We start from the raw sequence: 27,243 nt of genomic DNA, 5'->3' as shown, positions 1-27,243 counted from the left end.
CTACGCCTGGCTGGGAGTTGCGTGTGATGCTTGGCAGTGGCCAGAGGCTGGGGTGGAGCAGGAGAGCCCCGACGGAGGGAGGCAAGTCGGAGCTTGCTGGAGGGAGAGCTGCTGGTGGCCCGAACCAGGGCATGGTAGCAGGGGGGCAAGGAGCAGGGCAGAGGGGTGCTGCCAGCAGGAACGCCAGGGTTCCAAGGCTGCGGTACTGTGGTTCTGCTCGGGGCATTTGTGGAGTGGCAGTGCTGGAAGGACTGTGCATAGGAGGGACGGGAGCCCGCAGAGCTCACCGGAGGGCGGCTGGTCAGCGGGACGGCAGGCCGTGGGCAGCTTTGTGGAAGGATGGGGCAGAGGGGGGTGCTGGCAGCTCCGCTTCCCTTGAGTTAGAGGGGAAAGGAAGCGTGTCAGGAGAGGTGAGACTGGGGTAGAGACCTAGACACAGCAGGTGAGCGGATGAGGGGACCACAGAGGAAGAGCGGCTGGTGGTAGTACCGGGTCATGGTGGGGCCTGTGTCAGGAGTGTGCTGGGTGGGGTGTAGTTGAGCAGGTCCCCCCAGTTGGAGAAGGTTGCCTTGGGCTTGAAGAAGGCCTGGCGGCCTAAGATGAGCCTGCGCTTCCCTCTGCTGGTTGGCTTCAGGGGGTGGGAGCAGGGTCTGGGCTTTTGTCCTGTCTGTAGGCGTGGCAGCCCTGGTGTGGACAGTTTGTTCCCTTCCTGGGTCCTTGTGTTTCTTTCTCTTTAGGCCGGGCCACTGAGTTTTGAGAACTGCTCTCCCAACCCAGAAGCCTGGGAGTGCTTTATCCTTCTTCCTTGTACCATGTGATCTTCCCCTGTGGGTTTTTTTAAATCACGGTAAAATTACGCATAACAGGGGCACCTGGGTGGCTCAGTGGGTTAAGCCTCTGCCTTCTGCTCAGGTCATGATCTCAGGGTCCTAGGATCGAGCCCCACATCGGGCTCTCTGCTCAGCAGGGAGCCTGCTTCCTCCTCTCTCCCTGCCTGCCTCTCTGCCTACTTGTGAGCTCTGTCTATCTGTCAAATAAATAAATAAAAATCTTTTTAAAAAATTACGCATAACATCAAATTAACCATCTGAAGCATTTTTCAGTGTCCAGGTGGTTCTTTTGTACACCCAAGCTCCAGAACTCTTTGCACCTTACAAAACTGAAACTGTCGTGGTTGCCAGCCTTAGCTCTGACCTCCTGAGCCTGCCTTCCTCCTCGTCCTTGGGATCACTGCCATGGTGGGGCTGCCATCGTCCCAGCTGGGCTTCCTGATCCCGTCTTGGCTCCCCCAGCCTGTCCCCCCTCGCCTCAGACAAGTGACCTTCTTGACAGGGAAAACTGATGGTGTTACCCCTGCTTCCAGTGCTTTCCTAGCACCGTTGACACGAAGGCTTGATACCCAGGTCCTTTGGGATGTGATCCCTCCCTGCGGGCCTCTGTTGTCTCTGCTGCAGTCTCCCCATGTCACGAACTGGCCATGTGGGTTCCCTTCCCCAAGTATTTCTCTGGCCTCTGCCTAGAAACCCGTTCCCCTCCCCTAGTGGCCCAGCTAACTTCATCTCTTCCTGCTTCCCTGCGGTTTCTCTCCCGATTTTGCTCCATGAGGCCCATGCTGTGCTGTTAACCAGCCCAGAGGGCTGTCCTCCGAGGCCCCAGGCAGCCTGAGAGGTACGGCATGGGAACCTGGCCTTCTCCCCTGTAGGCCGATGAGCTCTTTGCCAGGGTTCTGGGCACACTGAGGGCTGCCTAAACCTTGGAGACCAAATAGGGGGATGTAGGCAGATGGAGACAGCGTCAGGCCTGCGTCCGGCTTGTACTTGGCAGACTGTCGTGCTGGGCATCATAGAAGCCCATCATGGAAGCCCAGCTCTGCAGGTCTCCCGTGCTCCCGCCGTAGGGATCCCAGGGGTGTTGGGAAGAAACAGTGTCTGAACCCCCAGCAGGTGCACACTGGGGGACTGTGGTCTGGGACAGGGCTTGGGACAGGGCTTGGGACAGGCTGCTGCCGAGTGCAGATTCGGGCAGCTGTGGGCTCCGGCCAGTAGATTACTGTTACGCCCCCGTTTCCTTGGTTTCTGCGTCCCTGCTTGGAGACTGGCAGCTGGCCGTCGTCCTTGCTGGGAGTGTGGCCACATGGCAGCTCCTCCCATGCTGTCTCGAATGTTCAGAGGGCCACAATGTTTTCTCTACTTTTGCTAAAAATGTCAGTCAAGCTCAAGATAGTGCTCACCGTCCAGACCCAGGAAGGTCCACCCCTCTGTGTGTATTAGTAACCCAGATTTGATCCACAGGGGTGGCTGCTTTTCTGCCTGTCCCTCTGGGCTGGGTGCTGTCACTGCGGTCTGTCCCGGCAGTCAGATGGGGCTGCTCTTGAGCCGCTCTGCCAAGTTCCTTTCCTTCATGGCCAGTGACCTGGGGGCTGGGTTGTCTGTTTGCGGGTGATTGAGTCCCTCCTAACCCACAGGGTAGAATTCATCCAGATCCTCTGAGGCAAGCAGGGGGTTCTGCTTTGCCTTTGGGTCATCCCTGCTGTCCACCTCTGCAGATGGCTGGTGCCTGTGTCCTCACCGGGGAGGGGGTGGGAGGGTTGCGTGCGCGTGCGTGTGTGTGCGTGCCAGGCAGGGGCCAGCCGCCAGCCTGGGCTCTGTTGTCATGCCCTGACCCTGGCCGCTTCCCCGTCTCCCCCGTAATGACCCACGGAGGCAAGCTGACGTGACCATAGTGGGATTTGGAATTGGGTCTGGGTTTGGGTCCTGGGTCTGCTATTGGCAGTTTGGTAACCTCAGGAAAGTCACTTAACTTCCCTGTACCTTTCCCTGGATCTGTAGAGTGTGGGCGGGGATGCTTGCCTGGTGTTTTTGGTGTGAGGATTGAGGCGATTCAGGGGATGTTCTCCACGTCATTTCCGGCACGTAGGGAGTGTTTAGTAAGTGGTAGCCATTCTCAGTATCACTCCGAGTAGCGATAAGAGTTTTCTGGGCTTTTCCGCACTATGTGGTAGGCTGGGCCAAGCTCAGGCAGGAAGTCAAAGAGAAGGCCCAGGTTTGGCCCTCAGGGGTCTTGTGCTCTGGGCCAGGCACGCGGGTGGTGGAGGAGAGTGGGATAGGCCGTGCGGCGGGGACACAGGGTTGGGAGATGCGCAGCCTCAGGACACCCAGTTAGATGGTGCTTGGGGGCTCGCAGCACTGGCCAAGCCCTGGAATCACCTGGGGCTGCTGCTGGCTTTGTTGATGGAATAGCGTGACCGAAGGACAGCTCCTCCCACGTGACGTAGCTTCGGCAGTGGGAGTCCACTGGCCACTTCCATTTTATCTCCTCACCTCCACGGTCTCCTGGATGTGGGTTTTTTTCTTTTTAAGATTTTATGTATGTATGTACGTACGAGAGAGAGCACGCGTGAGCGCCCAAGCCCGGTGCGGTGGGGACAGAGGGAGGGAGAGACTCTCAAGCAGACTCCACACTGAGCAGAGCCCCGCGCAAGCCGGTCCCAGGGCCCCGCGATCATGATCTGAGCTGAAACCGAGGCGGCCGATTAATTGACTGAGCCACCCAGGCGCCCAGGTTGTGGATTACTGTGAAGCCAATCCCAGATGTCATGTTTACAGGCAACAGGAAATTTCGGTTTATCTCTTTGAAAAGAGAGGGACTTTTAAAAACATCGTAAGTAACATCTGATCTTTAAGAACTTTACAGTAACAGGTTAGGGTTTTTTAAAAGGGTATATTTATTTATTTCACAGAAATATAGTGAGAGAGGGGACTTAAGCCGGGCGAGTGGGAAAGGAAGAAGCAGGCTCCCTGGTGAACAAGGAGCCCAGTGCGGGGCTTGATCCCAGTTCTGGGATCAGGACCCGAGCTGAAGGCAGATGCTCAATCATTGGGCCACCCAGGCGCCCTCCGGTAACAACTTAGGAACATAAACTTGTGACTACTCGCATTCCCTGATTACCGTGTAGGTTTTGGGTTTTATAGTTTGTTTAAATTGGTATCGAGATAAGGTACCTAAGGGCTTTTTATTTTTTATTTTTTAAATTTATTTTTTAAAAGATTTTATTTATTTATTTGACAGAGATCTCAAGTAGACAGAGAGGAAAGGAAGCAGGCTCCCCGCTGAGCCCCGATGTGGGGCTGGATCCCAGGACTCTGGGATCATGACCCGAGCCGAAGGCAGAAGCTTTAACTCACTGAGCCACCCAGGCACCCCTCCTAGGGGCTTTTTAAACTCCTGATGCTCAGGCCTGTTGGAAGGTAGAGCGATGTGGGTGGAGGTCAGGTGTGGGTTTGGCTTTCCGGTCCACTGGGTTTTTCGCCCCATCTGTGGCTCTATTGGCTGTTGTCGTTAGTTTCTAAGAGTCGGGCTAGAGCAGCGCTGCAGATCTAGGCACTGGGTCAGTTCCTTACGGAAGTCGTTTTTGCCCCAGGTCCGCTCACTGCATTGGTCACAGCCCCCGGGGTCCTGTGGGTACTGGGCTGCAAGGGGCTCTGATGACGGGATGGCCCCAGAGCAGGGTGGGGGTAGTTCTTTACACACCGTTCAGGAAGGACCATCGGATGTGCGTCAGAGCAAGCGCGGACTTCTAGAGTATGGGTGGTTCAGCTGTTTGATTTGGACAGAAGAACTGTCTTCGTCATGCTCTAGAAGCAGATGGTGAAGGACCTCCTCCTTTGGGGCAGGGGTGCCAAGCAAGCAGAGATTCCTTCTTCCTGACTCCAAGGTCGCTGAAAGCCTGATGTTCCAGGAGGGCCCCTTTCTGAGGCCGAGTGTGGGGGAGTGGGGAGCAGGGTTCTAGGTGGAAAGGGACCTCTGGGGCTCCCAGCCTGCGAAGGAGCACGCTGGTGTCGCTGAGGAGCTGGGCCTGCCATTTAATGTAATTTTAATTCATTTAGACTGAAAAGGACACATGTGGCTGGTGGCCTCCACATCAGACAGACAGTAGCTGAAGCCCCCTTTCATCCTTTACTTTGATACCCTGGTCCAGGCATGTTGCCCAGGCTCTGAGCATGGCACGTGGCCTGCCAGAGGCACTGCCTTGTTTCCTTTGGACTCAAGTTACTACCATGCTGGGCACACCCAGGCCTGATGGCTCCTTTCTCCCGCTCCCTCAGCTGCTCCGGTCACCAGGCCACCCGCATATTTGAGTCTGGCTTGTCTGCCCTCGTTCTGTTGCGCTCTGTCCCCAAAATTACACAAGATCTCTCTGCTGGTTTCAGGAAGGCAACAAGACAAAGCCTGGGAAACATGGCCCGCTCCTGTGCCCTGGTTCTCTTTAGTGCTAGGGGACGGGTGGCTGCGTGCTTCTGCTCGGGTCCCCTCTGGCTACCCTCACTGGCTTCAGGGTGGGCGCGCACGTCTGGCCATTACCTGTAGCTGCTGGGGCCTTGGCATTTACCCTGACCCTAGTCCCCCACTTCCCTATTTTATGCTAAGAGGAGGGCCAGGCCGTGTGTGTTGGGGGGGGGTGCTGTACTCAGGGCAGCCCTTTCTGGAGACTTGCCCTGGATCTTCCTGTGTAAAACTCTTCCTGTGATTGCAGACTCTCGAAGGGTGTGTGCTTCCTGGGGTCGCTTCTTCCGTTATTATCATTCCACTTTGCCCAAAGCCTTTCCTGGCGCATCAGCTGGCTTTTGGGTCCTTGTCAGGGCGGCCTTCTCTGCGTCCGCCATGTTTTCTCTTGGACAGGTGGGCGGGGCTCACCCAGAAGCCGCCAGCAGCCCTGCACACCTGTTGTCTGGCGCAGGGCACGGCCAGCCTGGAGAGTCAGCAGGTGGCACTGTGGCACTAGCTTGCAGGGCAGTGGGTTAAAGGGGACTTGCCTGCCTGCTTTTCCCTGTGTGGGGTCCTCCTGACTCAGTGACCCCACTCACCTGAGGGCATGGTACCCAAGAGGTGCCTGGCAAATGCTGAGTGGGCAGGATGGGCAACAGTGTTGGGTGAGAGCTTGCCAGAACCAGAGGAAATCGAGGTCGGCGCTTGGGAGAACCCTCCCCTTGCTTTTGCCCCACATCCTATTAAGCCATTGTCTGCCCCCCACTTGCCTGCAGGAGGGAGATGGAATTGCTGCAAAGCACACAGGAACCGTCTCCCCCACTTGCTGTGGTTGGCACTGTTTCTTTAGTGTCCACATAGACAGTCTGTTTCTCCTTCCTTCTGATGTTTACCCAGCGTTCTGCAAAAGCACGAGAGCTCCGCTCAGTGTCCAAGAACATCTCACAAGAAAGCTGAGTTGAATTCCCGTATTTGGGGATGACCTTTGTCTGCCAAGGACACTTCTAGATCTTAAGGTTCGCGCGTTGACTTTTCCCATTATCACTGGACCCAGATCCTGGGCCTCTCTGTCAGCCTGCTGCCTTTGGGAAACCGCTATGGCTCCCGGGTTCTCCTCTGTTGTCCAGAAATGGATGGCTGGAAACAGTACCTGCATAGTAGTACTCGGGCGGTAGAGCAGAGTGTGTGATGGAGGACAGAAGAAAGGCAGTACTTTAGCCTTTTCTCCAGGCTGACATCTGGGAGGCAGGTGTAAGAACTCGGGGCTCCGTATGTGAGGGGCAGCTCCAGAAGCCCGGCTCCTGGGCTCACTGCTCTGGGCTTGGCCCCGGGCCCCTGGCTTTGGTGGTGAGTGATTCCCCCTGCCTCTTGGCTGCCACTGCGGTCACAAGCCTGACTTACTCGTCAGCACGGTCTTACGTGGCTCTTCTCTGCTGCTGTTTCCTGTCACCCTGTTGCTGCCTGTGTCCTCGGGGAGAGCCAGGGCCCCAGGGAACAAGTGACAGCTTGGAGAGAGGTGGTAAGGGGGAGCACGGAGTGAGTGCAGCGCAGCTGGCCACGTGGGGGTGTGGCAAGGTGCTATGGGAGAACCAAGAAAGGGGGGACCCGGGAGGGTCAGGAAAGGGTTTTTGGGGAAGGTGTTGATTGAACTGGATCTGAGTCACTAGAAGAGGAGAAACTACCGCAGACCAGAGTGCGGGTGACACGGAGACCCGGTGAGCGAGAGCCCAGTGTGTTCCAAGAGAGGCCAGCCGTCCGGTGTTGCTGGAGCAGAGTGTTGCACGGCTGGTGAGGCTGAGGCGGGACCAGCACCGGAGGGTTGAAGCTGAGGGGTGATGTGGTCAGACTGTCTCAGAAGAAGGTCGCTCTGGTTTGCTTTCAGAATGTGGATCGCAAAGATGTGTGGTCAGGGGTCAGGAGGAGGTTCCTGGGAGCTGTTACCCAGCTAGAAGACAAGTACTGAGGCCGTCCCCATTGGCAGTGGGGATGACCCGCCCGGGAGATGGTCTGTGTGGTGGTGACGTGGACAGAACTGGGTGGGGGCTGGGGGCAGGAGGAAGGGGGGCAAGGGGGTGTGCACGCGGAGTGCCTTCAGCACAGTGCGATGCGGGGACGGTCCGTCCACCGACAGGCTGAGCTGGACTGGGCTTGGGGACCCCCAGGGGCCAGCCTTGAGTAGGCAGTAGATGTGAGGGTCTGGCCCTGTTGGTGATGAGATGGGCGGGCGGTGAGGGTGGCTTGAGTTGGGCGGGGAGTCACGCGAGGAGGGTGGCCTGTCGGCTGTGCCAGGTGCTGCCGAGTGTGCGCCCCGAGGATTCCAGAGCCCTCCTTGGAGTGGGATGTTAGGCCAGCAGTGGTCCTGCTAGTGACTTAGCTGGGCAGGCCCTAGCTTGGTTGCCAGCTGGAGGGAGGGAGGACGGGCCAGCAGGAGGGAGAGCTCCTTGAGAACAAGTTTCCTGGAGGGAAGGATTGCCAGAGTTGCCCAGGGAAAGATTGGAGGAGTAGGTCTAACAGGAAGGCAGAAGGTGTGGACTCGGGGCTGGGGTGGGTGGGGGGTGCTGGCTGCGGTGCTGGCTCCTGTCCCATACTGAGGGAGAGATGGTGAGTTTGGGCTGTGAGCCCGGGCCAGGGCGCCAGAGTGGGCTGCGGTTCTGGGAGGCTCCCCGCACAGCTCTGGTGCTAGTGTCCGTGCGTCTGCCTGGGCTCGTGGTGGCAGCCCTGGCGCTCCATAGCTGGGGATGGGCTGGCTTGGGGGCAGTGCTGTCACCATCGCCTCCCTGGGTAACCAGGGGGACAGCTGTGGTGGCTTCCAGCTCTGCTGCGGTCCTGCTCACGCCAGCCAGCCGGCTGGCCCTGTTGTGCTGGGGTCACTCTTGGGCTTACTTGCCCCATCTTTGCCTGCTGGGTCCAGCAGGTGGCACACGTGCCCTCCCCCCAGCCTGTCACCATCTGGGAGGAGGAGCCTCTTCCACATTACAGGGATCTATGCCGGGCTGCCCAAGCACTTGAGCACTCAGAGCGTGGAGGTTTGGGAAGTTGGGGCTTAGTCAGACTTGCCTTTCTTCCTGGGTCCCTCCAGTGACTTCTGCCCTGCTGACCTAAGGCAGGTGTGTTGCTTCTCTCTGGCTCCTGGGGTGCGTGGGAGCTCCTTTCACTTCCAGGGCTCCAGCCCAATGTGGGGCAGGCTGGTGTATAGTCAGGGGCTGAGACAGGGAAACCTGAGCCCTGGGCCACGAGGTCTGGCTGCTAATTTTAGAGAGCACATGTCATTGGAAACTCTCCCTTCCTGCCAGGAACCAGCAGCCTGGCTTTCCCCATACTGTCAGGGGCTCCGGATCCTCTCCGCAAGCAAACCAGGAAGCGTGATGGGCATCTGAGGGCCCCTGTGTGCCCGCCTCCTCTACCCCTCCCCCCCAGGGACTTGTTCCTCACAGGGACTCCGCCAGGGTCCACATGGTGGGCGGGGTGGGGGGCAGCACACACCATGTTTCTTGCCCCGTGCCCTCGGGCTGTCTCAGAGGCAGGTGTCCACAAGAACTCTGGGAAAGCTGGCAGACCTTGGGAAGACTGGCCTGGGAGCAGGCATCCAAGGCTGCTTTGTCTCCTCTGAGCAAGCACTTTGCTGTGCAGACACTCAGCACGAAGCAGCGTCTTTCCCTGCTCCCCAGGGGGTGCCTTCCTCATCTGTGGCCAGCCTGAGCCTCTGTCTCAGGTGTGTAGGGAAAGTGCCCGCCCTCCTCCCCCACCCCAGTTTTCACTGTTTGAGCTGTACCTTTGTCCGTTACCCTGTCCTCCTACCTGGCAACAGCTCAAGGACAGGGCTGGCTGTCGGAATGGAGCAGCAGGTGCCCCCCTACCCCTGGCTGCCACCTGCTTGCCCCTCGTGACTGGTCTGCACCTGAGATGTACGCCTGGGCCCTGGTTCTTCCTTTTCTGCTCCCCCAGTGTTGGAAGAGCTCACCATGGCAATGTTGTCTAACAGCTGCCTGTAGACCGTGTTTAGGGAGGGGGCGGGGAGAGAAGAGTCCTTTTTTCTGTTTCTCGTTGCGCTTAGGAGCACTTCCCTCCAAGTGGAGAATGGGTGGTGGTTGCAGGCTTGGATTCTGGGTTCATACAGACCGCAGTGGGGATTTGCCTTGGCCGTTTTTGGCTCTTGACCTCTACCACTTGCCTTAGCCAGTTTCCCCTCTCTGACGTGGGCAGCAGTCGTGCCTCCCCTATCAGCTAGGCGTGAGGATTGGGCCCAGAGATCGGAAGTATCCCCAGATGCTAGCTGCTCCTCTTTACCAGGGCAAGCCTGATGTCGCAGCTAGGAAGATGGTGCTGTGGCTTCTTTGAAACATCTGGGTGCAGGCCCTCAGCTGGAAAGGACTAGGTTTGGGGTCCTCTGGCTATAGCTAGGCCTGGTCTGGGGTGTCTCGTCAGTGTGTTGCTTCCTGTGCCTTTGGGACTGAAGGACAGCTCCAGAGCTTTGGGCTGCTGTTTTGGGCCAGAACTAGTCATTCTGGTGGCAGGAGGACAGCTCTCAGGCTCCGCCTTTTCCCTTCTGTTGCCAGACCCAGGCTGGTGGCATCTTGCTTGGCTGCCCTGGCAATCTAAGAGGACAGGTCTAGGCTAGAGGCAGGGTTGAGAAAGGAGCGATCCAGAGAAGTTCCTGCCAGCCGTTCCCCGCTTCCTGCTGCTCAGTTTTCCTCCTTTTCCCATTGTAGCCTGCTTAGACGCCTGGTGACTCTCATCTCGCAGCAGGCCACGCTGCTGGCGTCCAACGAAGCCTTTAAAAAGCAGGCAGAGAGTGCTAGTGAGGCGGCCAAGAAGTACATGGAAGAGAATGACCAGCTGAAGAAGGTGAGTTCTGCCTGTGGGCCTCGGCTGTGTGACGTTCCCTGTGGGCCTCAGGGCCACTGTTGGCCTGTTGGGCTGGGAGTGTGTGACGCTATGGCTGTTGGCCAAGCTCAGGGGTTGGGTAGAAGGTGAAGGGGTGGTTCTTGGGAGTCTGTAGGGGAGCAATCCGGGGACTCGACAGGGAAGGGGGTACCATTGGTGCTCCCTTGTCTCTGTTGCTACATCTGGGCCAGACTCTTGCTTGACAGAGCTGACTCTCCAGTGAGCAGAGCCCTGTGCTGTGAGCCATGGGCTGGTTAGCACAGAAGAGTGCAAGATAAGGCCTGTGGTCTCCTAAGGCTTGTATCAGCTGGAGACAGTAGGGACGGGAGGTGGCCAGTTTCGGAAGGCTTGTGTGAGGAGGTGAGGTGTGAGCTGAACTGGGAAGAAGGTGGGCGGACGGACCGGATTCATTCATGGACGGGATAGAGTTGCACGGGCAGGGATGACTTTCGGTCTCCTGGCCAGAGTGAGCTGTGGAGTCTGGGGAGAGGAATGGAGGTCATTGGTCAGTTGGGGGTGACTAGCAGAAATCTCCAGAAGAGAGCAGATTGAGTCATTGGCTGGACCGGTAAGTCCCGCAGTGCTGCTGAGAAAGAGGCAGGGCACGTGGCCTGGGAGCCCATCTGTGCTGACATTCCCCAAGGGTCAAGTGCCCGAAGCTGCTTGAGGAATTGCACTTGGGGAAGACAAGAGTTGGATCACCTGTTTGCCCGCCTCCCTCCCTCCCTCCCTCCCAAGTAACCCGTGCCCTTGGCGTTCTGCCTAGGAAGCTGCTGTTGGCGGGGTGAAGTTGGACGGTAGGGATGCCGAGAAGAAGGTGGAAGAAGAGAACAGGAGCCTGAAGGCTGATCTGAAGAAGCTGAAGGACGAGCTGGACATCAACAAGCAAAGTGAGCACTGACTTCAGCTGTCCCCCAGCCCCTGAAAGTCTGGACGCTCCCGCAGTGGTGGCCGCCCCACTTGTGCCAGAGTATGAGTAACAAACTCGCCCTTGGGCTCAGGAGCTGGGTGGCAGCAAACAGCCCTCGGCTCGCACAGCTGCTGGGCTCAATGGTGCAGTGTCTGTCTCGGGGCCCAGGGGGCCCCAGCTGCTCTGAGACTAACCCCAGAGCATCTCGGCCGGCACCAGGCCTGGGGGAGCGGTGCTCTCTGCAGGTGGCAGCATCACCAAGGTGTTTGGGGCGGGGACAGAAAGAATTCGGGACACTATCCTAGAACTGCTTGTAGTGTTCCCGAAGAACCTGCTGTGACCCCATCTCCCTTCCTGAAGCACCCCCCCAACTTGCTTTTTGCTCTCGACTTTGAGGGTGAGTCTGCTCCATGCTGTCTTCTCTCACCTTAGCCTTCTCATACTGTCCCATGCTCTCAGCCTCCCCGAAGTCTCCTGCACCTAAGGTCACTTGGGAGTCCCTCGGTCCAATGGGCCAGGGTGTCCTTGGTATTTTCCCGCCTCCCCCACTTCGGGGGCCCTCACGGTAGCTGGCAGGGGAGCTTTCTGGGGGGATGCTCTCTCGACGGTCTTAGAGGGGACACGTTCAGACCTGTATCTGGTGTCTCCGGCAGCTGGGTTTTTTTTTCTCCCTAACCCCGTCTTTCTGTTTCCTTTTCCTCTTCATCTGCATCACCCCCAGAATTAGAGAAGGCTGAAAACGAGGCTCTGGCCATGCGGAAGCAGTCTGAGGGCCTGACCAAGGAGTACGACCGCCTGTTGGAGGAGCACGCGAAATTACAGGTCAGCTGCACGAGTAGTCTGCTCTGTTGGACAGAATCAAAGTCCCCGCACCCCTGTACCCCCGTACCCACACATCCGCACAGGCCCAGAGCGGGCCCATCCCCGACTAGCCTGCCTCAGCAGAACCTTCGAGAAGCCCCAGGAGCAGGCTGGCTGCTTTCTTTCCCGCTCCCCCTTCCTCCTTTGTTGCTGACTCTGGGTCTAGAGAAGAGCCTGCCGAGCAGTGCCAGTCTGGGCCCAACAGCTAGAGCCCTTTCTCGGGCAGGTGGGTGTGGCTTGGCAGATGGCAGCCACTTGCTAAAGTGGCCTCAGCAGTGCGGTGCGCCCTCTGTGCTGTGCCTGCCTGGCCTCAGCCCTGGCATCAGTGTCTTTGAGAAGAAAGCTTTCCCTTACACGTTCACCTGGTCTGTGTTGCGGGGGCCCCTGCACTAGTCCAGATATGTTGCAGGGAGACTCTGTGGCGGGAAGCCGGCCTTCTGTACGTGGGCTGTGGGGCTGATGCAGGGCTGGGGCCACCCTCCTATCCCGTCCCTGCCCAGGACCTGAGTCCTCAGACTGGTTGAATGTGGAAACTCAGGTGGCCTAGAAATGAGGCGTGACGGCCTGGCAAACACCCTTAAGTTCTGACAATTGGCCTTGTTGCTTGGCGGCCCGGATTTGGCCACCACAGTGGGTGAAGAGGCATGACCCGGCCCCGGAGGAGGACTGGTGGTGGCCTCAGCGGAGGGGGGCTCACTGGCAGGACCCACAGAGGATGTACATGCAGAATGCAGGGCCTGAGCTGGGACTTGGGAGGGATTGGAATGCCGGGCCTGCCGCGGGCCCAAGATGGTGGTTGATGTGGGGCCCTGTGGGTTGAAGGGAGGCGTGATGGAGGAGGCTCCCAGCTGCACCTCCCTGGTTGGTGTTAGGGTCAGTCTTCGCTAGAATGGGGCCTCTCCCGCCCTGGCAGGCCTTCGGGTGCTGCTGCGGGGGCGGGGGGGCTCCTTGCTCCCCTAGTACCTGTCACTTGGGGAGAAAAGGCAGTAAGCTGGGCCTTCAGGGTGGAGGGGCCAGGGGCTGAAGGTGAGGGGTGCATCCTGTCGATCCCTTGCCTTGTGGTTTCTGTCCCTTCCAGGCAGCAGTAGACGGCCCCACGGACAAGAAGGAGGAGTGAGGCTGCTCCTCCCCGCCTGCTGCCTGGCCTGTGCGCGCTGCTGCCTGCAGCCCGGCCTCCCGGGTACTTCGGTTCACCCCCTCCCGCTTCCTGCCCCCTTGCGCACCTTGCAGTTCGCGCTGTGCCGGCGTACCGCAGGGGACCCAGTTGCCGCCCACTCGGGATGAGTTCACGACCGTCCTGGCAAGCCAGGCATGAGGCAGGCTTTGCTTCCCACTGAGTTGAGCCGTTTTTGTGTTGCGTGTTGTTTGGGGCTCCAGGGCCCCTTATCTCTGGTCCTGCTGGAGGGTCAGTGGAGCAGGCCTAGTAGAGTTTCTCTTGGGGCAATAAAGGTTGTTATCACGTGACTGTGGTTTGTGTGTGTAATTGGGGCCACCAGGAGGCCACCTCTTTCTGCCATCATGGGAGTGACCAGGAAGGTGGGGGCAGGTAGCTCTGACAGAGAACCCCAGTCTTTGGTCCTGGAGGCTTTCAGATTATTTTTTCTTCTGGAATGTTCCAACCCGTAAACATTCCCTCATCTCAGGCTAGGCCCAGGCTCACTTGCACTTGCTCTCTCTGTACCTTTGCCTCCTGCTCCCCAGGCAGGCCGTGTTTTAGGACTCCTTGGGTTAGGGTATGTCTGACCTGTTGGGTTGGCCACTGGGTCCAGGGACTCTTGGGAGACTCTGTGAAGTGCTGGGGCTTCTGGGTGACGGAGTTGCCTCTCTGAGTCCTGTTCGTCACATTTTAGGACAGGTTGAAGGTGGCAGGGTGCCACGAGTCACTCCCTGCCTCACTTCCTTCTGAAGGTTTGCAGGATGACCTCTGATTCATGTCTACTAAGAGAGGAGACTTGCCCTTGGCAGTGACCTCTGGCTGGCTCAAGGTACAGCTTGGTGTGGGGGAGGGTGCCTTCTATGCTACCTGCAGCCCTGGGAACCATCGAGCGTGCCTCCTGGCTTAGTGCCTGCTTTCTCAGTGGTGTCCCCCTTGGTGGTTGCCCCCACCAGCTAGCTTCAGTAGGTGGCCTCTCCCCAGCGGGGCTCGTAGTGTTCAGGACCAGCCCGAGAGCCCGGGTGGCTGGGGCTCCTATGGCCTGTCTCCCATGCTGCACTTGTGCTTTGCTAGCCCGGAGAACGGGGCAGAGGGAGCAGGTTGGAGGTGTTTCCTTTTGGAACTGTGAGGCTCCCGAAGATGTTAGTGCTAGTGGCTAGCTTGTACTCACACACCGTCTGATCCTGCCGAGCCTGGGCCAGTGGCTGCCTTCTCTGGTGTGCCCTCCCCTTCCCCATGCGTTCACGAGCCGCAGGTTGGCATCTGATGGGGCGTAGGGGTGGGGGACTATGGATGGGTGAGGCTCTGTGGGTGCTGTGCTGTGCTGAGGGATAGTCCCGCTTTTCCAGGAAGTATTCCCTGACTCCCCTGCCCTCCCTTGAGCTCGCCCTTCTGTGAACCTCTAGAGGCCAGAGTCCAAACAGTGAGGCTGTGGGTTCTTCCCTGGCCAGCTTCAGGCGTTCCCTGTAGTGTCAGGCCCTGGGCCAGGCAGAGAAAAGAAAGCCGCAGCGCACTGTTTCTGGTGTACCCCATCTAGCTGGGGCGGAGGGGGCAACAGGTCAGCCCTGACCAGAGGGCCGCTCACGGAAACTGGCACGCGGGTTGTTCGAAGTGCTGTTTCCTAGCAGCCCTCCGCCCTGAGTAAGCCTGTCGTCCCCCCCCCCCCACCCCGCCTTGCGCCCTGCCCATGGCTGCGGTGGCCCCGAGCACACCAAGTCCTGGGCTGGCTGCTTTCCTTACCTGTCTCCTACTAGGTGGCCAGACCCCATGTCCTAAGCCCCTTCCCCAGAGGCAGATTCCAGAGTAAATGGTGACTTCCCACTGCTCTCAGGGCTCCAGCCAAGCAGTCCAGCCTCTGTTGACATCTCTTTATGATGTTGATGTTTTCTGAGTCTGGTGGCATTGGGGCAGGTGGCTCGGAGGCTATTTGGCAAGAGGTCCCAAGGACCTGAGCCAAGGAGTGGCGGTAGCTGGGGGAGTGGAGGTGGTAAGGAGTTGTTGTGCGCCCAGGGTGCCGGAGCAGAGCGGGCCTCCGGGGTGGAGGGGTGACCCTTGGCAGCAGACTCCATTCTGTGGGCGCAGAGGCAGGGACTCTCGCTGGAGGAGTTGACAGGGTGGGGCACGGTGCGAGGGGCCCAGGACCTGGCCCGCGTGTCCTGCCAAGAGAGGTGCCTCCACGTGCCCGCGCAGGCCTGGCTTGCACTGCAGTTGGGCCTGCCCAGACAGTGCTCCTTTCTGAGTTCTGTGGGGACCTGCCCCCTGTCCTGGTTAGTGGTGACCCTCAGAGCATGGCCCACCCTTTGCTGGTTGAGGGCTAATGCCCCTCCTCCTCAGGAAGGGGGCTGTGCCTTGATAGACTGCAGGGGGCAGCAAGCCAGGACTTCCCCCCCCCCCCCGCCCCGCCCCAGGCTGGCATCCAGAGCAAGCGCCGGGCTCCCACTTCTTGACTCACTGTCCTGCTCTCTGGATGCGGCCACTCTGTGTGCCCCCCAGAAGCAGCCTTCTGCAGTGTCTGCTTTGAGGCTCTGCCACATTTGTAGCAGGGCTCAGAGTTTCCTTTTCTGTAAAGCTTTTATTTATTTAAGTAATTTCTGCACCCAACGTGGGGCTTGAACTCACGAGAGCCAGATCAAGTCACACGTTCTTCCAGCTGAGCCCGCCAGGTTCCCCATTTCTTTCCTCTTTAACAAAGACCACATGGATAGGCCACGTTGTTACCATTTCCTCCCTCAGTGAACGCTTGGGTTGCGCCTACCTCTTTTCTCTTAATGCCACCCAGTCAAACTCTGGCACGCACCCCTGCACCGGAACCTCTCCTGTGTAGGTCTCCAGGAAGCTCATGGCCAAATGCAGCGAGCCTTCTGGGGCCTCCTATCCCTTGACCGGCAGGCAGCAGCCCCCACGGAGCCCCTCACTCCCTGACCTCCTCCTGCCCCGGTGCGCGCGTACGTGCGGCCCTTCCCGAACCGGGAGGTCACCCTGCACCTGCCCTCTCGGGGTCCCTCCTGGCCCTCTGGCCACTCCCTGTCTCCTCTCAGAGTCCCAGAGCCCCAGGGCTTGCTGTGTGGGCCGCTTGTCCCTCTATCTCCTTCTACACGGGCTCTGGGCCGCCCCGGTGAGCTCATGCAGGCTCTGGTGAGCTCATGCAAGCTCTGGACGTTCAGAGCCATGTTCATGGCTGGGAACCTGTTTTTTCCAATCCAGACTCTTTCTGGAACTGCAGACCCCTTGTCCACCCTGTTGCCTACACATTTCCAACGAGGTGATCTCTCTGGTACAGCAGGCCTTCAGTCAGCTGCCACACACCCCCTTCACACCCTCTCCCTGTCTTCCTGGGCTCAGGGCCTGCCAGTGCCGCCCACCCTTCCTGGTGCCCAGCAGCTCAGGGTCCCTGACTCCTCTCTGAAACTCACATCCCAGCCACGCACAGGTCATGGGCTCCACCTTGCCAACAGGTCCCTAATCTGAAGATTCACTTGGGCCCTACGTGGCCAGCGCATCAGTCACACTGCTGCCTGCCTTCCCTGGTCCTGCTGCAGCCTTCTTGCTGGCTGTCTCCATCTCCTGCTCACCTGCTGTGTGGCTTGTGCCTCGGAGTTTACCTGTTCTCTGCAGCATTTGGGCACCCTTCAGGAGTTTCAGCACCCATGACTTCCCACCCACCTGCCCTGCTGTCTCGCTCCTCTCACCCCCCCACCCCCGAGTACCGGGTGCGTGGGGAAGAGGCTCTGCCGGCTCCGGGACCTGCTCCGCTCCCAGGTCCTGGAACAGCACCGGGCGCAGGGATCCTCTGAACAAACACCCAAGGAAGCGGTTTGAGGTGGGCATGCCTCCCCCCGCCCCCCCCAACCCCTCACGACAAGCAGTGGCGGCTCGGGAGCCAGCTTTGGAAAATGACATGTTTTTATTGCTATGTTTGCAGTGGCTTTTTAGCACAGTAAGAATGTCCCCGCTGGACCCCCGCCCTCACCCAGGCCCACCTCTCTGACCCACGTTGGGGCGGCGTGGGGGAAGCCCTTCTAGGGTCCGCTCTGCCGTCTCGGGATCGGACGTGACACACACGTGGGTTAATTAAAGCTGCTAATGGAAGACTTGAGACGCGGGAGGTGCATCCGCTTTAAGCTTGCAGGTGGGAGCCGCGCCAGGGTGCAGGCCTTCCCCGGCTGGTGCCCACCTCAGATCCCTGCAGTCGTGCCCAGCCTGGGCCGGGGGTGGGGGGGGGCAGGGCGTGGGCGAGCCTGAGCACACCAGGAGAGGGGCCCCAGGTTCCCCGGGGGTCACGCCGCACCTCACCCTGCCGGCTTGCGGGCAGAGGGGGTGGGGGGATGCTCCTGCACGGCCCCCACCCCCGGCCTTGCACTCTCTGTCCACCCCGGTCTGGGGCCCGGGACTGCACGTGCACACCCACACGACAGACTCGCACGCTCAACAGCTTGAAGCTTTTGCCTATGAAAATTAGATTTATAAATTCACACTCCTTGGCTGGGGCAGAGGACGCAGAGGGTGCTCAGAGGGACGGGGAGTGGCAGGGAGAGTCGGGACGTGGGGCTGTTTTCTCTTTAGAAATATACAAGCAGGAATCTCTTTCCTCAAGTTTTTATAAAATGTGCAAAATACAAGCCTCGTTTGCCCACAGGCACAGTTTACACCTGGTAGTGACCTTGGCTAAGAGATCGAGGTTTACCCTACATACTCACGCACACATGCATTCGTACACAGGCTCACACAACTGATATTGGTGGCAACTGGCGCAGGAACCGGACGGTCCCGTTGCTGGCTGGCTCTCTAAGCTTCTAGAAGAGGGACGGAGAGAGGGGTGGGGCCCAGCTGAAGTAGCCGCCTTGGCTCTCCCGCCCTGGTCCCCCAGCTGCCACTGCCGCCTCTGGGGTGGACGGGCTGCCCGAGGGAGCGTCGGGCAGAGCCCGGAGGGGCAGGCGTGCTGGGGCCGGGGTGGGGGGGGGGACACAGCTGCAGCGGGCATGGGGCGGGGGCGCGGTGGGCAGGGCCTGGGAAGCAGCGTGCGTACCAGCTCCGTTGGGGGGTGGTGGGGGGGAGGCATCTATTTTTGGTGGGTTGTGGTATTTTTGGCATTTTATTAAAAATGGAAAAAGTTATTTTAGTTAGCACTCGTGGTGCTTCCTCCCACTCCCCCCCCCCCCGGCAGACCCCAAAAGTGTCAGGGAAAGGCAAGCCCCCCCTGGGAGGGGTGGGGGGGCTAAAGCAGGGGCTGCTATGGCTACAAGAGGGTGAGCTGGTGATGGGAGCCAGGGCGCCTGTCACATGACGCTCTCCACCACCACCACCTTGCTGCTCTCGGACACTGGGGTCAGGGTGGTCAGGCCCCTGACATCCGAGTCCTGAGCTCTATACTCCAAGTGGTGGAGGCCCCACACAGGCTGCGTCAGGTGCTGCCAGCGCTGCAGGGGAGAGGGACACGTTGTTGAGTCCCTGGGCGATGGCCCGGGGAGGGGAGGGGAGGGGAGGGTGGGGGAGAGTGGGGGAGGTGCCCATGCTAGCCCTCGGCCTCTGTCCACTTCCCACCAGCGGCCACTGGTAGGGGACCAAGGGGACCCTCCTCCCATGGGTACTGACCACACGCCCCACTCTCTGTACCAGGGAAAGGGGTGAGGCGAAGGGACAGACCCGTCTTCCCCCAAGGGAAGGGGCCCCCCTCAGGCCCCGGAGGGTCTGCCTGCCTTCCTCCACCCCCTCCCCTGAGCTGGCCCCACAGACTCCCAGCGCCGGTCCGTCCTAGCGGGCGGGAGAACGGGCGCTTGGGACAGGGACGGAATGCCCTGAGCGGGTGCGAGGCAGGGAGTGGAGTCAAGGAGAGGCGGGCCGGGCGACTCACCTCAGCCATGGTCCCCTTGGCTCTGAGGAGGCAGCCCAGGAGGTGGAGGGGCACACACAGCATGGAGGAGAGCGCGAAGCCCCAGCCCATGGCCTCGCCCCACCACGGGTACACGTAGGTGTTGTTGTAGACCAGCGGCTTGTAGTACACCACGTTGAAGGTGAAGATGCCCTGCGGGTGAGAACCCCGAACCCCGGCTCTCAGCTGCGGGAGGGCCCTCAGCGTCCCTCCCCCTGCCCAGCCTCCCCTGGCCCTTACCATGCAGACCAGTGGGGTGAAGAAGGACCAGCACCATTTCATCCAGGGGCAAGGTCGGTACCCGATCATGCAGGCCACGTCATCCATGAACCTGTCTGCTCCTGGGGTGGGTAGGGCACGAGGGCTGGAGCTAGAGACCCCACCTCCCCTGCAGGCCACGCCCCCTCCCCCCACCGGGCCCCCGCAGACCTACCGTACACCCAGGCGACCACCACGCACTCCCAAAAGGCCTGCCAGAGCAGGGTCGTGCCGCTGGCCGAGTAGTAGTCAAACAGCTGGAAGACATACATCCCGCCCTGGGGACAGAGCCGGGTCAGGGGAAGTGGCCGCTGGATGGAAGCTGCGGGGGTGGGGGGTCAGGGGGGGGGGTGGGAGCCCTTGCCCCGCCCCACTCACATCAGTCACCATGGAGAGGTCGATGACAAAGCAGAGGGCACAGCAGAGGGCCACAGAGATTTCCCTTTGGAAACGGAAGTAGTAGGAGGCCGGGAGGAGGTCGAGCAGGCCAGTGACGAAGCCTTCCACACCTACAAACTGTGGCCAGGCGCTGAGGCCATGCCCCTCCCCCCTCCCTGCTGGCCAGCTCCCCTCCCCCAGTGCCCACCCATCGCCCCCCACCCCCAGTTCTGTCACCCCTGGCAAACCTGGCTGTCTAGGCCGAGCAGCAGCAGCATGAAGAAAAACAGGGCAGCCCAGAGCGGGGCCACAGGCATCAGCGTGACAGCCCGGGGGTAGGCGATGAAGGCCAGGCCTGGCCCTGAAGGGGAAGGGGCAGGGTTCAGACCACGGTCATCGGTCGGTCGTCGGTCACCGTCGCTTGCCTTCCTCATCCCCCCTTCCCAAAGGGGTGGAGAACGCCAGAGCATCTCCTGGCCAAGGGCCCTGCCCTGCCTCTCCGGTCAAGGTGCTGCCGGGTGTCACTCGAGCCTCTAAGGGTGGGTCGTCTGACTTGGCCTCCCGGCCTCTTGATTCCAGCCGCTACTGCGGTCACAGGTCCCCGTGAAGCCCGGAAAGGCCCTCCTCTCCCCCTGCGCCCTCTGGCAGAGGGGAGGGGCGGTGGGCTTGCGTGGTGCCGTTGGCCTCGCAGAAGGGGAGGGGCCTGCGCCAAGGCCCTGGGGCCGGGTGGACAGGAGCTCAAGGCTCCGCGGGGCCTGGCCCACGTGGCTCCCGCTGTGAGCCCGCCGGGCCTCCCTCTGGCCCAGAGGGACACGGCAAGTTCGGGGACCGTTTCTTCCGGCTCCCAGGATGTCCCCTGGCGCCTGTCTGCGAGTGCGGTGTGCCGGAAGGCCCAGGGGTCGGGCGGGGCCAGGCCTTGGAGGTGGGGGGGGGGGCTTTACCTGACTCCGCCACCTTGGAGATGTGCACGCCCTGCTCTGCGGCCATGAAGCCCAAGATGGAGAAGACCACGAAGCCAGCGAAGAAGCTGGTCCCGCTGTTGATGAGAGCCAGGATGATGGCGTCCCTGGGGGCAGAGGAATGGTGGTCAGGCTGCCTGCTGCCCACGGGAGGGGTGGGGGGGGGCAGAGGCGGGGGGGCACCTACTTGTAACAGTTGTTGTTGAAACGGTTGTAGCTGCCCAGCGCCGTCAGGGCCCCCAGGCCGATGGCATAGGAGAAGAAAATCTGGGTCCCGGCATCTATCCACACCTGTGGGGGGGCCGGCCAAGGGAGGATGTGAGGGGCCATGCGGCCCGGCCCATGCCCCCCACCCCACTCCACCACACCTCACCCTCACCTGAGGGGACCCCAGCTTCGACCAGTCAGGCTTGAGATAGTAGATGATGCCGTCCAAGGCGCCGGGCAGCAGCACCCCCCGCACCAGGAGCACGACGAGGACCACGTAGGGGAATGTTGCGGTGAAGTACACGATCTGGGGGACCGGGCGGCTCAGAGGGGCCCTGCGGCACCCGCCTCCCCCTCGGGGCCCCCAGCTCGGCAGGATGGCCAAGCAGGCCACACTGCCCCCTCGACGGCAGGCTGCTCCCAAGCCGGAGGGGGGGGGAGGTCGGCCAGCAGCCCCCCTTCTGCTCCTCAAAGCCTCGGCTCCTCCCCGGGGAAGCTCTGCACCCGGGCTGGAGCGGGAGCAGCTCCACGGCCAGCACAGGCCAGCGGCAGACGGAGGGGAGAGGCAGGGAGCGGGAGAGCAGCCGGGGGGGCACACCTCGCGCCCCCCGGCCCCCGACAGCACGTCACTCTGCAGAGAGGCCCAGTCTGGTAGTCGGGGCTAGACCCCGCCGGCCAGAGAGCGACACGGGCCCCCATGACTGCTGCCTCCCGTCCACGCTGAGCAGAGCAGGACAGGCGGGCAAGGGAGAGCTATAGCCTGGGAGCCCCCCGCCCCCAACCAGGGCCAGCACAAGGGAGTGAGGAATAGAGAGAAAGCGGGGCAGGGGCAGTTGCGATGTCCCGACACAGCAAGGGGCAGGGGCTGCCTGGGCTTCTCCCCACCTCAGGAGGAAGAAGGTGGCGGGGGCGCTCCAGGCATGGGCGGGGGGGGGGGTGTTTGGAAGGGTGGGGGGGTCCATCCAGGCAGGGGTGGAGGAGTTCGGAGGTGGGAGCGGCCGATCCAGGCCTGGGCGGGGGAGTTTGGAGGGGCGGGGAGGACAATCCTGGCATGGGCGGGGGATTCTGGAGGGCAGGAGGGCGGTCCCGGCACCGGCGGGAATGGAGCAGTCTGGACTCAAGGACCTGCTCTGCGCTCAGGCCGCGGCCCTGGCCCCTCCCGTCCCCTCCCGTCGCAGCGGCGGTCCCTGGCAGAGCCCGCCCTTCTCTCCCCCGTGGCCCACCGTGGCCGTGCTGCCCCCAGCCCGGCCGTCACCTCCAGCCCTGCGGGGGCCTCCGGCCGTACCTTTCCCGTGGACTTGACCCCCTTCCAGACGCAGAAGTAGACCAGCACCCAGCAGGCCAGCAGACACAGGGTCACCTCCCAGTTGAGGGCTCCTGGCACCTCCAGCCCCCCGGAGAGCCGCAAGACTTTGTTCCTGGGGGAGGGAGAGCCCGTGAGCGCGGGACCAGCAAGGGTGAAGTGAGTGGGCGCTGCCCCAGGGGTGGTGTTCCCCGTCCGCCCTGTCGCCCTCCGGTCCAGGTGGGGCCCAGGTGGTGGGGCCCTCGCGGGCACCTGGGCCCCACTCAAGCCTGCAGCCTAGAGGCCTGGAGGTACTACCGTTTTTGAGTCTGAAGCCCAGGAGTCCCTGGCCAGAGGTGGGAGGGCTGGCAGCCGGGCCCCAGGGCACCCTCAGCCTGCAGCGGGGTGGTCCCCCCTCCCTGACTGGCAGGCACAATGGAGCTGATGCCTGGGACTGAGAAATGGTGAAGGAGCAAGGCTCATCTGTTCCAGCTCCTCTAGAGACTGAGCTGGGGACTCCCTGAAGACAGGCAGGCCTGGGGTGACCCTGCTCTGCGTCCCTGGCGCTGTCCTCTCTCCCCCCCCGAGAGGCGCAGACTCCGGCCCTGTGTGCCGCCCAGAGACAGGGACCGGTAAAGCCTGGCCCGGAGGCACCTGACTCACTCCCAGAACTCGATGACAGGGGACCGGCGGTCAGCAAGCTGGTCACATGTGAGGTTGGCCAGGCTGGCATTGGCACAGTCTTCATGGCGGAAGATCTCCACACAGTCGGGGGTGTTCCAGGTATGGCCGCAGGTGGCCCAGGGCAGCGTGGTGGTGAAGGACTTGACCAGGTAGTAGAAGCCCCAGGCCAGCACCATGATGTAGTAGGTGTTGCAGTAGAAGACGATGACCATGGAGGCGTAGCCCAGGCCTGGGAAGGAGAGGGGTTTCCGCGCGGGCTCTTTAGCCATTCCCCCCATCTACCCTCCCAGGCTCAGAGAAGGCTCCAGAGCACAGCTGAGAAGATCTGGTGGGAGGCTGGCCGGGAGTGGGAGGAAAGCAGATGCAGAGAGCACCCCCCGCCCCTCCCTCGTGTGAGGGTCCGACCCCGGGACACTCCCCCGTCTTCATCTGTCCCTGCTGCTCGCTTTACCTGCACCCTCCCTCCAGCCCTCCCCTCTTGCCCCAATCCAAGCAGGAACATCCCGTATATTCCCTAGCCTCACACACCTGTCCCCTTCTCTTGGGTCCCACTGCCACCATGGATGGTTCAAGGAGGGCCAAGCCTCCACCTGGGTCCCCAGTAGCCTCCAGTACTCAGCAGCTGGGGACTTTCTGGTGACCTGGGGCCATATGGGAGACAGTCCCCCTCTCAGCAGGAAACCTTGGCCAATCCCTCTGCTTCTCTGAGCCCTGGCTTCCTTAGGGTCCTCCTAGGGCCTGGAGAGACTGGGGGTACACTACCCACATGCAGAAGGAGCTCTCAAGTGACCTTTGCCAGTGGTTCTTCTCTTCAAACCCTGAACTCCATGGCTCCCAGCCAACCTCCTGAGGCTGGCCCTCTGGCCTTCGGGGAACAGGCGCTGGGCGGTGTCTCGTGCTGTCACCTCTCACACCCTCCACTCAGCCCCTGGAGTCCTGCTGGGCCTGTGTGTCCTGGCCTCAGTGGAGAGGCCAACCCCGCATCTGCCCAAGGTCACTGAGTGGTCTGCAGGCCCTCCAGCTTTCCCCTCATGACTTGGGGGACACCAGTGGGACCCAGGCCTGGTGCCAAGGTAGGACAGTATTTCTCAAGAGGGTGGCAGCTTTGCCCTTGTAGGGGGAGGGGTGACCAGCCTGGGGCTGCTCACCTTTGAACAGGGGGCAGATGTTCCAGACGTTGATGCTGCCGGCCTTCATGAACTGGCCCAGCGAGATCTCCAAGAAGAAAATGGGGATTCCTCCAACCAGAGCGATCAGGACATAAGGGATAAGGAATACACCTGGGGGAGGGAAGCACAGGGTGGGTGCTCACACAGGGCAGCCCAGCAGCCCCAGGTTGGCCCCTGGGGAGGTCAAGGTGGGGCCAACTCTGGGCCCCACCCTGGCCCCATCATAACTTCCCACTGGGTGAATCAGTGCAGGGGTGGCCACTGACTCAGAGGTGTGAGGTGAACAGCCTTGAGAAGGGGGCTGGAGTTGTCGGGAGGGCTGTGGTGGTCCCTGGGTCCTTCGAGCTCCGTTTCTTGGGTTGGGGGGCCCTATACCCACAAGGGTTCTGGGCCCACAGTCACCTGGGGTGACCTAACAGGCATGGAGGACACATACCCCCTTGTGTCGCACTTCCCCGTTTGCTAGGCAGCACAGGGAAGAACGGTGCATTCATGTGCGTGTGTGTGTGCGCGCGCCGTGGCTGGCACTCAGGCCTGGGGGCCTTTCTGGCTTGGGCAAGGACAGGGAACCCCAAGCTTTCTCTGCACCCCAGCACCCACCAGCTGCCTGCAAGTGTGAAGGTCTGCAGAAGAGGGTGTGGGACAGTCCTTTACCAGGGGGTGCAGGGGGTGTCTGGAGAGGTCAGTGATCAAGGACAGGGGAGACGAAGTGCAGTACAACAAGCTCTGGTGAGCCTGGCCCTGGAGGTGGTCGGCATGTCAGGGCAAGAGACCGCAGGCCAGTGGTGAGGGGTCGGGAGCAGGGCAGCGGCAGCCCCTGTCTCCTCCCGTTTCCTCTCCAGGCCCACTGCCACTGCCCCTGCCCAGCTTTGCAGTGCTCCGAAGTCGGGTCTGGCTGCAGCTTGCCTGGCTCCTGGTCCCAGCATCCTTCTTGTGTGTGACCTTGGGCCAAGGCCTTCGCTCTGGGCCTCAGTTTCCCACCCATCATTCAGTCACTAGGGCTTCCTCCCAACCTCAGTGGTGCTTTTCAGTCACAGGACACAAGGGTGCCTATCGCTGTTACTAGGCTGGGCTGGGGCCGGGGCATGGGGCGTGCGCGCAGTGTGTCCAGCGGCGGCGCCGGGCGGCCCAGGCCGCAGACTACCCAAGCCTGGCTCAGGCACCCAGTGTTCCAGGCCCAGGCTGGAGGGGAGGGGAGGGGAGGGGAGGGCAGGAGGGGGGAGGGGAGGGGAGAGGAGGGGAGGGGAGGGGAATGAGGGGAAGAGAAGAGGGGAAGGGAAGGGAGGGGACAGGAGCGGGCAGGGGGAGGGACAGAGTAGCCCATTGTGTGTGTGTGTGTTCGTGTGTGCACACGTGGGGGCCCCGCACAATGTGCCACTTGTGTGCCTGACCAGCGGGGGCAGCCTGGGCTCCTCACCTCTGGGAGCCACCCCGGGGGGCAGGCTTCGCCTTCCCACCTCAGTGACCAATCGCTCTGGGGCCCCTGCACCCGGAGTCTGGGGGGAGGCCGTGCTGGGGCTTCAGCGGCAGGCTCGCTGGCCCCCTCCCCCCACACACTGCCAGGCACATGACCGGCTAGGGGGGTGGAGACCGCCAGCCCGGGCCACCCGGCGGCAGCGTCGCGCTAGGGGCGGCCTCCGGCACCTAGTACCCCAGACTTTGGCCCTGCGCCCCAGTGGGGCTGGCCGCCGGCCGGGCGGGGGGTGGGGTGGGTGGTGGTCGGGGGTCCCGGTCTGAACAGAGCGGGGTCGGGGCGGGGGCGCTCACCTCCGCCGTTCTTGTAGCACAGGTAGGGGAAGCGCCACACGTTGCCCAGGCCCACGGCGAAGCCCACGCACGACATGATGAAGTCCATCTGGCGCGTCCAGGTCTCACGCGGTGGCACGGCCAGGCGGCCGCCAGGAGCCCCCAGGCCCGCAGGGCCGTCGCTCTTGGCCGGGGCCCCGTCGGGCCCGGGCGCAATCAGGGGGCCCTTCTTCTCGTCGCCGGACACGCTGTAGATTCCGTTCTCGGCGCTCTTCTTCGCCATGGCCCCGGCGGGCCGCACGGCCGGGCCGGGGGGCGCGGCGGCTCGCGGGGGCGGGCGGACGGGCGGACGGGCGGGCGGCGGCGGGGGGGGGCGCCGGTGGCGCGAGGGGGGGCCCCGAAGGCGCGGGCCCGCCGGGGGCCGGGGGGCGGCCGGGCCGGGGGTCGGGGAGGCGGGGCGGCGCGGTCAGAAGCAGTCCACGAAGCACTTGAAAGTGAGCCTGAAGAATCTCATGTGTGTCGGGGGCCCGGGGGCGCGCGGGCGGCGGCGGGGCCCGGCCGGGCGGCGGCGGCGGCGGCTCCCGAGACTCCTGCCCGCGGCTCGGGCGGCGGCGGCGGCTCGCCGGGCCCGAGATTCAATCTAGCGGGGCGCGGGCGGCATCGGGCGCCCACGGTCTCCAAGCGGCGGCCGGAGCAGGGGCCTGCGGCCCGCGCCCCCCGCCCCGGCCCGGCTCGCCCGCTGCTCCGGCGGCGGTGGCGGTGGCGGTGGCGGTGGCGGTTGCGGCGACGGCGGCGGCGACGACAACGACGAAGGCGACGGCGGCGACGGATTGCCCGGGCGCGCTCGCCCCTCCTTCCCGGCGGCGGCGGCTCTAGCCGCTCTCAGGGCCCCAGCGGGCTCAGCGACTCGCCACCGCGCTCCGACCGTCCCTCTCTTCCCCGGGCTGCTCGGCGGCTGCTTAAGAACCGACTCCAGGGTGATGTCACTGTCGCCCCACCCCCACGACCAGGCTGGTCCCCCTCCCCCTCGTCCCGCCCTCCGCGTCACTCCGCCCACCTCCTCCTTCCCTCCTCCTTCCCTCCTCCCGAGGAGAAGACGCCACTCCAGCGGGAAGCCGAATGGCTGCTACCTGGGGCGCCGGCCGGTACCACCTCCCCAGGGACCGCGCCGCGCCTGACCGCAGCTTCACCTAGGCCTGGCCGCCGCCCAGACCGCCCCTGCTGACCTACCCTTCATGGTTCTAGCAAAGCCACTGCCCTGGCTGCCCTCCAGCCAGCGTCGGCCCCCAGCCTCTTCTCTGTCCTTCGAGTCCCTGCTGTCTCCCTGAACCTTCTCCTGACTCCCAGCGAGGTCCTGGGCCAGTGTTGGGTACCAAGGCCTACAGCTTCCCGGCTCCCTGCGCCAAAGGGGCAGGGACTGTGCTCAGCTGGCAGGCAAAGGAGAGGCTGAACCTCCAGGTGTGCTGGGGGAGGGGAATTTTGCCAGAAGCACCCCGGCCTGCTTCCTCCTGGCTTTCCACGAAGGAACCCTGGAAGCTGGAGGTCGGGGGCCCAGCCCTTGGGATGACAGGTCTCAATAGATCTTGGTGGCCAGAGACAAGCCTGCCTGGCAAAGCTA

The 27,243-nt window shown here is 62.0% G+C and overlaps 2 protein-coding genes across 3 annotated transcripts in view; one reads left to right on the top strand and one right to left on the bottom strand.

Moving 5' to 3' along the window:
* The window catches only part of BCAP31 (B cell receptor associated protein 31), a 29,381-nt gene extending 15,997 nt beyond the window's left edge, over positions 1 to 13,384 (top strand). For both annotated transcript variants that reach the window (XM_059158702.1, XM_059158701.1), the window contains exons 5-8: positions 9,975 to 10,110; positions 10,916 to 11,039; positions 11,781 to 11,881; positions 12,999 to 13,384. In XM_059158702.1, the coding sequence (XP_059014685.1) occupies positions 9,975 to 10,110; positions 10,916 to 11,039; positions 11,781 to 11,881; positions 12,999 to 13,037 (400 nt within the window). In that variant the 3' untranslated portion in view covers positions 13,038 to 13,384. The remainder of the gene's footprint in view (positions 1 to 9,974; positions 10,111 to 10,915; positions 11,040 to 11,780; positions 11,882 to 12,998) is intronic.
* A 3,574-nt stretch (positions 13,385 to 16,958) lies between these two features.
* On the bottom strand, positions 16,959 to 26,584 carry SLC6A8 (solute carrier family 6 member 8). Its single transcript, XM_059158700.1, has 13 exons — positions 25,647 to 26,584; positions 23,859 to 23,990; positions 22,690 to 22,939; positions 22,030 to 22,162; positions 20,917 to 21,051; positions 20,725 to 20,828; positions 20,520 to 20,644; positions 19,827 to 19,939; positions 19,579 to 19,716; positions 19,376 to 19,478; positions 19,183 to 19,283; positions 18,925 to 19,095; positions 16,959 to 18,490 (listed from the first exon to the last, which is right to left on the bottom strand). The coding sequence occupies exons 1-13, from the start codon at positions 25,906 to 25,908 to the stop codon at positions 18,350 to 18,352; spliced, it is 1,908 nt and encodes a 635-aa protein (XP_059014683.1). The 5' UTR covers positions 25,909 to 26,584; the 3' UTR covers positions 16,959 to 18,349.
* Positions 26,585 to 27,243: the final 659 nt, after the last annotated feature.

Source organism: Mustela lutreola, chromosome X (genome assembly GCF_030435805.1).
Source record: "Mustela lutreola isolate mMusLut2 chromosome X, mMusLut2.pri, whole genome shotgun sequence".
Taxonomy (NCBI): Eukaryota; Metazoa; Chordata; class Mammalia; order Carnivora; family Mustelidae; genus Mustela; species Mustela lutreola.
Note: the sequence above shows the minus strand (reverse complement) of the source record. Positions and strands in the feature narration are given on the sequence as shown.